This window comes from Antedon mediterranea, chromosome 6 (genome assembly GCF_964355755.1).
Source record: "Antedon mediterranea chromosome 6, ecAntMedi1.1, whole genome shotgun sequence".
Taxonomy (NCBI): Eukaryota; Metazoa; Echinodermata; class Crinoidea; order Comatulida; family Antedonidae; genus Antedon; species Antedon mediterranea.
The window spans coordinates 30,452,253-30,463,720 of record NC_092675.1 but is presented as its reverse complement, the minus strand read 5'-3'; the positions used below and the strand labels follow the sequence as shown (position 1 = coordinate 30,463,720).

At 31.7% G+C, this 11,468-nt stretch overlaps 1 protein-coding gene across 1 annotated transcript; it reads right to left on the bottom strand.

Moving 5' to 3' along the window:
* Positions 1–299: 299 nt before the first annotated feature.
* On the bottom strand, positions 300–9,998 carry LOC140051563 (receptor-type tyrosine-protein phosphatase epsilon-like). Its single transcript, XM_072096815.1, has 21 exons — positions 9,712–9,998; positions 9,336–9,556; positions 9,077–9,149; positions 8,633–8,714; positions 8,156–8,220; positions 7,576–7,715; positions 7,078–7,165; positions 6,834–6,907; positions 6,525–6,561; positions 6,321–6,418; positions 5,935–6,057; positions 5,520–5,683; positions 5,008–5,143; positions 4,416–4,565; positions 4,204–4,303; positions 3,797–3,870; positions 3,482–3,619; positions 2,920–3,042; positions 2,337–2,494; positions 2,054–2,189; positions 300–1,251 (listed from the first exon to the last, which is right to left on the bottom strand). Exons 1-21 carry the CDS (start codon positions 9,977–9,979, stop codon positions 1,177–1,179), a joined length of 2,523 nt encoding a protein of 840 aa, XP_071952916.1. The 5' UTR covers positions 9,980–9,998; the 3' UTR covers positions 300–1,176.
* Positions 9,999–11,468: the final 1,470 nt, after the last annotated feature.

The following is an 11,468-nucleotide window of genomic DNA, read 5'->3' as shown; positions in this document are numbered from 1 at the left end:
GCTAAGCGCAAAGTTGGGTATTGACGAAACAAAATACCCATTTATACACCTGGGTGGAGAGAGGCAAACGTCAGTGTCTTGCGAGGAGTGTCAGATTTGAACCAACACAGTGTAGTTTTGTTTTAATTTTACTAATATTTATGAATAAAACCAACCACTTTTTTTTTTTCATTTCATTTCATTTATTTCAATATCATCATCGCAGCCTTAGCTGAATTACAAAGATATTTACATTTTCTCAATATTAAAATGTGTATAAAAGTATAAAACCAATGATAATTATATATAAAAAAGGAGGCAATTTACACAAGAAATACAATACAGGAACATTCAAAAGTATAGTAAAACCACCAAGCAATTAAATTACTTAGAGTCTTACTTTTTGTCTAAATTTATTTAGAAACGACACGTTAAGTGGAACAGATTTTACTCAATAATATGATGCCATTTATTTCAACGATAAATGACATTGCAGTTTCTATACAATTTATTTCAAATAAGCAATACTAATGGAATTAATTTATCACAAAATGGTCATGGATTAACTTATAATGTTTTCCAAAAAAAAAATTATGATGCGTAATTATTTTCCTAACTCGCACTAGCCTATACACAGGTTTGCAAAAAAAAAAAAACAAAACAAAAAACACCCCAAAACATATACATAAGTAAAGTAGACCTCTGAATTGAAGAACAATGAACTATTACTTTAAATTAAATGTTTGCTAAGATTTAATCCAGTTTTTAGTTTGAATGTTTTACTGTAGGTATTGATGAAACTTTAAACTACGGTTGTTTTCTTGATATGGATTGACGCTATCTATTTGGTACGACATTTACTAAAATAATATATGAAACAAAATATGTCATCTTTTTTGTATTTTGTGACTTATGGCAAATTTATAAATTATTTGTTTACCATTACAATCCAGATACATCTTAAACTTTTTTAAAAAGGGTTTCATTTCACCGTTTTCAGTGCATTTACCATAAAAGAAATAATTGATACGAGAAATACAAACAAATACAAAAATAGCAACTTATCACAAAACACTATCTTTCATCAAATATAAACGTAGTAAAATATAGTAAAACAGTAAAATCGATAAAAATTATAATAATAAACTCTCTTTTTTATAAAACATATTATATCTATAGGCCTATAATTTCCATATTTTATTTAAAATTTCCGTAGATGTCGAATGAATCCAGATAACACTGTGCCGTCTCGTAGCATAATGTGTATTGTTCCTGTGAATTAAAATGCAGATGTAACAGTTATGCAGTTCATAAATTTAATAAAACAATAAACTTAATTTAAATAATTCGATGTCATAACAACTCCTAAAACAAAGGTATCAGTATCATCATTTTACCACGTCATCACACTGTGCCACTGCATATACTATCATAATACAGTAGTAATATTTACTGGGCTGAGGGGCATGGTTAAAAATATAGCCCAAGGTGACTGGAGACTATACTATATCAAGAGGCAAAGTCGTGGGATAATATTATAGCCCAAGGTGACTGGAGACTATACTATATCTCGAGGCGAAGTCGAGAGATAATATAGTTATGGACCTATGGACTTGGTTGAAGTAGGACAAGTAAATAGTTTCGCTGCGAATAAGTAAACATCAACAAAAAGGCATGCATTTGGTAATTTGTCGCTTCGAAATATTCATTCATCATATTTTAACTAACCGCTAAAATTACTAAACCCTCCAAGTTAGCTCCATGAACAAAAGTTAACCATCGCAGGCTAGGCCGGCCAAAGATAGTTTAGTGTGTCGCGCGTGTGGATCCGATGAAGATAGAGGAAACAGACAAGCGCAGTTTAGCCGGTCTATAGTTTGAAGGCATGGCAAAAGAGGTGCCGGTATAAATTACTATCATCATTCATTCAATCAATGTCGTATCTCAGTCGTCATTTTACAAATAACCATACTAATCATCATCATATTTTACCAGTTCAAATAATTATCTTTGAACCACTAAATTATTATGGTGTTTGTTGGTTTGATTTAAAAGTTCAATTCTTTTTATTTACCTTAGTCTTTATCAAAGACGGACAAGTACTTTTAATCCGTTTGACATTTTGAAAGACGTCAACGATGGCTTCTTCATTAATCATCTGAATGATCGAGTCTACTGCGCAGAAGTATCCACATCGACTCCTGCCATCTCTGTGGGTGAACAAAGAACAATAAGCTATTGTACTTTTCGCGATAGGATTTTTAATCGTCAAGGTAATTTAATGTACTTAATACTCGTTATAATAAAAATCTGGAAACAAACTGTTGATGTATAATCAAAAGTTATGTTATACATACAGACAGTGTACTGCAACAATGTTCTGTTGAGTTGCTCGTTTAGATTTATCGACTTCTGATCGTAGTTGAAAGAAAGAATCGGCCGAAGCAGGCTTCGCCGAACCATTTGGCCAATCACGATATTGAAATTGATGTATTTCACGGGGATTTTCATTCTCCTTGAAAAAAAAAATATATATATTTTTAATGATCACAACACAATAACAATGTTGATTTCTACTTATACACCAACACAGATGAGTTTTCACACTAATAGTTTAGCAATTGTTTGGTAGACTCCAACCAGTATGCAACTACGTCTGCTAGACTCTAACTAGTATGCAATTACGTCTGCTAGACTCCAACTAGTAAGCAATTACATTAACTTGACTAACAAAAGTTGTGGAATGCCATGCCTCATGAAACATCCTACATCATGAACTGAAAATAAAGGAATCATTTTTAACGAACATTTTGATTTAAACCCATGTGACCAAAGATTATCAATAGTAAATTAATCACTGTATCCGATAGGTGATAATCCCCCTGATATAGGAGCTATAACATATTCAAATATACATATAAAAGAATTATGCCTACTTACTTTTGATAACTGCAATGTTCGTTTGATAGCACAACCGTAATCTTCAATTGCAGCAAGTTCAACAAGAAAGGGACCCATTTTTGTTTGAACATTAAGTTCAAGTGGAATGTATGTACCAATAGACTACAAATTAAATTAGTAAGTTAGTGACCGACAAGCATACAAACAACGGGTGTGGATTACAATACACGGATATTATAACCTTTTCATTTAAACAGTTTTGGTGAAGCATTTATCACTGACCAGGGTGGTCCATCCTAGTAAAGCTTGGTTCCCACTAGAACGCAACGCAAGGACGTAAGCCGCAACGCAAGCGAATTGACCGATCCAAGCGATGGATTATTCGAACCGTTCCTTGTGATTGGTCAATTCGCTTGCGTTACGGCTTACGTCCTTGCGTTGCGTTCTAGTGGGAACCAAGCTTAACATAACAACCTACAATATTATACATACATTTTTTGGGTTGTAGTTTGATTTTTCTAGTTATGAATAAGATATGTTACCTCATCCTTGGCATCTTTAAGTTGGGGGGTGGGGGGGGGCGGATATGAATATATATTACCTCATCCTTGGCATTTTCGTCATTCAACATCACAATGATATACAAACTATAATCATAGATCAATCTCCAAAAGTCTGACACCGTGTTTGGCATCGGTGCTTGCGTCACTACGTACTTATCTTCTCGTTGTCCATAGCCCTACATAATAATAATTAAATTTTAGGCCTACTTTAAAACATTTCTTTAGATATTAAGGATATTAATTTAAGAATATATTAGATATAAAAGGTATTTAAATGAGACAATATACACTACGAGTGACGCATTGTAGTTCAGCAGTTTAGCAGAAGAAGACATCATGGACACTATACTTACCTTACAAAAAGATGCATTGATATAATTGTTTCGATCTCCATCTTTAGTCATTAGGAATGGTCTTGCTCTGTCGACTGAAATGTAACCAAATTAACAGGTCAGTATAATGTATATCACGGACGTTCCCTAACTAGGCCTATCATCTCTATCACCACTATCACCACCAGTCAACACTACACCATCATTCTCACGATCACAGTTAACGCCATCTGTCATTAAGCCTACTACGATCATCAATCCACATACTGCCAACCATTATTAATTGTTACCATTACCCCAGTTGTCATACTTAAATCTTAACCTGGCATTATCGTAATCATTATTAGCTTATCTTTGAACACAACAATGCGTTGATTTTTATGAAGATGATACTAATGATACTATTTACGATACATTTGAAGCCTTACTTGGTATTATACTTGGATATCTATTTTTGTCAACGTTTGCAGGATCTTTTCCTGCTCTTGTTTTATCAGACAACGGAAGTGGCAATAGCGCCATCAGAACCTGTATAAACCAATAGAAAAACGTAAATTGAGGACATTTCTCAAGGAATAATAAGGTTAAATGTACTTTCACGTTTATCTAAATTGACATTTATAAAGTGTGCTTCACTTACATTGTACTGTTCGTGTATAAATTTCGTTCCGTGTCGACTGTTGGTTTCTTTTAACTTTCTAAACGACGCTGTAAAAGCTTCTGTCGTTATATGAGTCGACTCACAAAACAGACTTTGCAGAAGAGTCTCGTATATAAACATATATTGCCCCTGAGAAATAAATACAATTTAAATACGATTTAAATTTGTTTTATGTGTTGCAATTATTGTATTAATATTATTGTAGGTTTCCATTTCGTCTTAGTATTTCATGATTGTAATACGAGTGTACGACTCCGAGAAGAACAACCTTGTGTTGGTTCGGGCTTCCATGGCTAAATAATGTTGACACTAAGTTTAACTAAAAGTAACATTAAGCTTTGCTTTACTTTCACATACTCCAATGATATTGCTTTAACTACAGTGATAGATAAAGATAGTCCAATCTAACATTATCATTTATTTTGCAATCTTATTTAGACCGTTCTAAGTTGCTTACTTCAAACTTAAAGTCTGTCAAATCTTGTTATTTATCTAACCATGAGTAATTCCAATTTTTTTTTAAATGTGAAACTTGGCAATTTTACTAATAACGAATGCGTCAAATTATTACCTGTGTTTGTACCATATTAAATCTGTTTTCTCTCATTTCTTTCACAAAGTTGTATACATCGATTTTATCCTTTTCTTCAGCCATGTCCAACATAGCATCAATGGTTATTACTGTACCAGTCCGTCCAACGCCAGCACTTAAAAATGACAAATACACATTACAGTATACTGCTTATATAAACATATAAATATAAGTAGGTTTTTTATTGCAAAAAAAGCATCAAAATTCTTATTATTCTTTTAGAAACAAAATTAAACTTCTTTAAAAAAACCAATGAATCATCCTTTTTTTTGCCATACGTAGTATTTCTTTCTACTATTCAAACAAAATCTTTAGTAAGGTTTTCCTATTTTGATTCGTCAATTTATTTTCTCATAAAGTTTAACGTATCTTAAATATTATTATTATTCACTACCTAGTAAATAAATCATACATTATGCCATTTTATGCATTTACCATACAGAATCTTTGACGTAGGCTATAAACAGAATACGTTGAAAAAACTTGTTTACCTGCAATGAACAATTGCTGGGCCAGTGTCGGCTGGAAGAGACCTCTTAACCTCTTTAATTTGGTAGACAAACTCAAGTAATGGTGCTGGGGAGGCAGGAACATCCATGTCAGGCCATGCAGTGAAATGGTATTGAAGCACAGAACGTGTTTCTGAATGGCCTTCCTAAATTAAAGAAAAAGAAAACCTTATTTACTGAACCATAAATAGAAAAAACAAAAACAAAATCATCCGAAATATTATGTAGTATAGTATTCCTGTGAAAATATCTAACATATAAATTAATTAATTATGTGCTTTCTTTACTGTAAGGTTTTTAAAATTATAAATAACACTTTAAAAAATACTAAAATTAAAATAAAATTACTGTTTCACCCCATTTACATAATAATAATTGTATTATTTTCTTAACTTACCATTTTAATTTCAAATTTTCTAATAGTGAAATATGAAGTGATCTTTTCGTCAACATTTGTAACAGTAAGACGTCCATACGCTACTGCTTCACCAACATCTGGCCAATATTGTTTACATTTAATCTATAATAATATAATCGTTGGATTGTGCTAAAATAATAAGCGATTCTGATTGTATACGTAATCCGTTATGGTCTTCAAACTGTACCATGGAAATAATAATGTGCCCGATTGGAAAAAAAGATTCGATAACAATGTAATGTACGTTTATAATTCCGAGCATAATGCGGATGATTCTGATAGTGATGTTTTTAATATTAACTTATTATTATATCGTTTCATGTCGTTTTAAAATGCAAGATGTCAAATAATATTCAATTTCCCACCTTATTTTTTTCAACTAGATTTGTAACCATAATAATAATACTGCTGTTTTCTTTCCAAACCATTCTCCAAATATCGTTTAAACTTGCTTCATTTGGACCTAGACATAATATACAGTAATAGTTGTATGACCATTGTAGTACTAAACATCTTTTATACAAACATTCCTAGTAGTATAACAGGTGAAAAATAATATAATTAAATACCTTGAGATGCAATGTACGCTTTAGAATTGCCATTGAACTTTAAGATAAAAATGAAATAACATAAACTTTGCTTATTAATGATGATACATTTAACGGTATGCATATGAAATAAATCAATACTATTTAGTATAAAAGCACCTTCTTCGCGTACAGACCGTTTTTAATCCACATTTTCCTTAGGCCTATGTACATATATTTAGAGGTGATAAAAGCTTGGAATATAGTAATAAGTTATATATTTGTGTGTCTTTATCATTTATAAATTGTATATTATTGTACGTTGAGAGTGTGCAGTTTTCTAAATTGTACCTTGATATATGAAGCGTTAATATAATCAGATTCATCGTCATCGGTTTCCTTAAGAACCACACGTGAGTGGTCATCTAGAAAATAATGTTAACATAATTATAAATGTTAAAAACACATTTTTTACTATATACCACTTATAGCAACAACCATAACGGTATAAATAAATACTATGAAGCTTTTTATTTATATATATATATTTTATAAATAAATATATTGACATAGTAGTAACATCACCAGAACTTACATGTTAAAATGTTGGCATATCTATTCTTAATCCTGTTAATGGATTTCTTAGCCTCGATACAAGGATGTAACATGCTGCATCCAATGTCCTAAATAAAAAATACAATGCATTTATGTTGTGGATTGGTTTATGTTTGATGTACAGTGAACTGAATGTTTTTGCCGTTGCAGTACCTGCCGAATCAGTACCAACCCTAACCATCGGCGTATAAACGCTAATAATATGAAGGGTTAGGGTTAGGGTTACACTGATAATCAGTGGCATTCTCAATATGCACTTTATTAAGTAGGCCTACAACGAGGAAAGCGCCAAACATAATATGACCAATGTACCAAGATGTTGTTAAGTGCGTTCAATTGGCAGAACGTGTTAAATCTCAGTATTCTTAGCCAATAATGATAAATAGGGTATATGAGTTAGAAAACAAACTTGATCGTGATTGTTATTACCTATTTTTATGGTATTTGTTTGTAAATTAAAAAGTATATATAAACTCACACTAAACTCCTTTTTAAAAGTTTCTGTTTCATGGCCTTGTCTTTTCCGGACGTAATTCTGAAGGTCGCGCAGACGTACATATTGGTAGGAAGTTGATTTTGGAGTAGGTCTTGGCGAAACATGTCCCGGTATAATGTGATCTAAATATGAATCAATCAACTAAAGTAATAATTAATTATCAACAAAAACGGAAATGTTATACCGTATTCATTTTAGCTCACTATGTCGGTCGGTTGGTCGGTCGGTCCGTAGACACAAACTCAAACTTGCGCACGCGACTGCAGCCATGTAGATGGCCTTGATTATTACATTATTGTACCATAACCTTTATAATAGTACTGCTATACAGTTTTCTTTCTTTTTGCTTAAATGCATGGAGATCATTATCATCATGCATATTTGAAATTTGTATAAAATTATTATAAAAGAATGATTTAGTACGAATATTTTCATTGGAATTCAATTGGCCTGTAATAATTTTCTTTCTAAACGATACAGACAATATCCAAAACGAAATTTCTATTTGGTGAAAATCGTTGTCAAAATGTTAAGTTGACTTAATTAGCTTAATTTAACTTACCCATAGGGTGGCTGGGGTTCGGATTTTCTATCCCACCAACTCCTTGATCATTGTCTTTAGATTGCCTAAAATAGACAGAGAGGTCAAAATATCAAAGACGAAGTATTACTTCTCATCTGAGAATCTAGTTAAAATATAACAAATATACAAATATAATGTAATTCGCTTATTACTTTACTTGTTTAATATAATTTATTTATAATAGTTATTGTTATATTTTATCATTATTGGCTAAATTGTAAATATTCTCTGTACTTATATTATTGTTATTATAATATGTTTAAAAAAATATATTATTACTAATAGATTTTTTATTGATTAATTGAATATATATTTAGAAAAAGAACTACTGTAAGTTCCTGAAAAATATCTAAGATGTTTATTATAATAAGTTTGATGATGTTTCATATGACTAAACTGTGTGTCTAGTGTTCTGATATGTAGCCTAGAAACGCGTATTATTTAGATGATTTTTACCGTTTCTTTAGTACCACAAGAAAAACAATCAACACAAAGAGTAGAATACCAAATGGAATAGTGAGTCCAGCAATCAATCCAGCTGAAATAAATGATATACACATTGATGAATCTTACGTTAACAACATTTATATTGACTACATTACAGTAAACATATGGTCACTAAATATTCTGTAAAGGTATACAATTGTAATTGTCCAGTTCAAGACAACCTTTTATAAGCTCACTTATTTAAACGCATTTAATTCCATTTCCGTGCGGTATACAAAACAAAACAAAAAACAGAATGAAACAATATTACAAGTAACGTAACTTTAAAGTTCACATTTGTTTAAACATACTTGTAATAAGTTTAAGTATTTGGTTCTGTGTGAGCTTTATTGTTGTATATTGCATGCAAGGTAGTGAGTATGAAAGCATTTGAATATAAAAATTAAATTGTACCTCTAGGATCGGTTTTAATCGTTTCTTTTTCTGGGGAATTATTGCCAGAACCAGCAGAATTACTCGCTACTACCTACATAACACAAAACAAGAAGAGGAAATCAGTCTATTATCAATTGTTAATGTCTTAAAGCGTATACAAATATGAATTAATGTAAATTGGTGAAAATTCTGATGTGGGACATCGAGACAACTGTTAAGGTTTTAGATTTTATAGTATTACCAATTATCTTTTTTATCATTTATAATAATAACTGACCTCAACTGTATACTCTGTGTTTGGCTTGATACCATCATCACTCTTAAACGTCGTACTCGTTACTGATCCACTAACGGTTTTGCTAATTTTACCACCTCCTGATGACGTCAGTGTCACTGTATAATTATCTACTGTACAATCATTACTGGTTGGAGCTTCCCATTCAACTTCAACTGTATCCTTTCCGGGAGTTACTTTGATATTTTCAGGATCTCCCGGAGCTAGAAAAGTAATAGTATGGTGTGTAATAGGCTTTCTACCATTATCTAAAAAGATATACTATTTTTAAAACAAATAATATATTTGTATAACATAATTGTGTTATACAGTATATTAACATAGAAGATAATTACAACATGATCGATTATTCACTTACGTTCAGTGCCACTTTGAATATGTTCAGATGTTTTTGGTCCTTTTTCTAGATTTTCGTTCTTTCCATTAACTTCAAAAGTATATTCATTACATGGCTTTATATCTTCATCTAAATTCACTGTGTTAGACTTTGTACTTGCTTCTTGTATAATAACATTATTCTTATCTTTCAATGAATATTCATATATCATGTCACCATTACGACTACCACACGGAATCTCCCACCACGATATAGTTAAAGAATACGGCTCTTGATCAACCATTGTCATTATCTCAGGCGCTTTATCAGGAGCTTTTGATAAGGAAAAAAAAAACAAATACAATTGTATCAAAGGATATTACGTTGAGCATAAATTAAACAAATTACTAATTGTATCAATTAAATTCTATGTTTTAGACAATATTTGAATATGTGTGTGAAATATCTAAACGAGTTAATGTTTTAGAAAAAGCATCTTTAAATAACCTGAAAATAAAATGATTTGAACATTGGTTTGGCGTACCTATTGATGCTGTGATTTCATTGATCACAGTAGAGTTACCAGTATATTCTGCAGATGAAGGTATAATCGCTATCTCATACGTAGAATGAGGCTCCAAATAATGTAAACTACAAAATGTATTATTGGTAAAGTTTGTGGCGTCTATGAAGTCAGATTCATCCAACTCTTGACATTGATCACGATTTGTGAGTCGGTAAATTACGTCATATACAACAGAGCAATTTCCATTTTCAACACGGTCCCAAATAACAGTTATATCCTCATCTGTCGACGTCACCGAGTAGTCTTCTACGGGATCTGGAACTGAATTAAAAATTGAAAAAATCAGTTTCATTCTCTATACCACTAAAAACAGGCTCATAATTAACTATTGTTTACACTGGTTTAAGAATGAAAAAAAACACCACCAGAACAATACGTGATTATCGTCATTCTTGCCGATATCATAGTCGGATATGAATGACGTTTCAGTGTCTTGGCCACTCCCAACAAATCAATGCAGTAATAGAATATGATCAATTCATTGAAAGAAAAGTTCATAGTGTTTACACTACATTTACAGATATGAAAGTGTTTTGCATTTTTTCTATCACGATTAAAGGTTGATATTCGACCGGTAACATATCTACCGACAATAAACAGCATGCAGTATCGTGTGTTCTTCAACTTGCATCTCATATGGGATGCTGTACAGCGTATATGCCTACATGATGATTGATGATACTGCATGATACTTTTTGAGAATTGGCTTAACAGCAAACTATACTATGACTCGAATTAAGTAATATACAGAAGATAATCATCGTTAATGAACATATAATCGTTACTAACTAACGCCATCATAAACTTTGTGTAACACAATTTAAAGCATGCATGAATGATTATCAAAGATAATGACTAGAAATACCCGTATGGTTAGTTGTGACGATAATAACTGAAGATGGTCCGATTCCTTTAGACGTCCGTGCACTTATATCGAACGTATAAGATGTACATTGAACAAGATCTCTAATCATTGTTTGAGTTTCTGTGAAAGACGTTCTTGTTTCTACAGCCTCTGATCCGTTATAGTACAACTTGTAGTCATAGCTTATATCACCTTTCCTCTGACCACATTCTGGCAGATCCCATGACAATGACACATAATCAAAATCAGTTGACGATATTTCTAAAGATGTTGGAGCACCAGTTGGAACTAAAGCAAGATCGGATTTTTTAAACATTATTTTAGAATTAAAACACACTACGAATTACC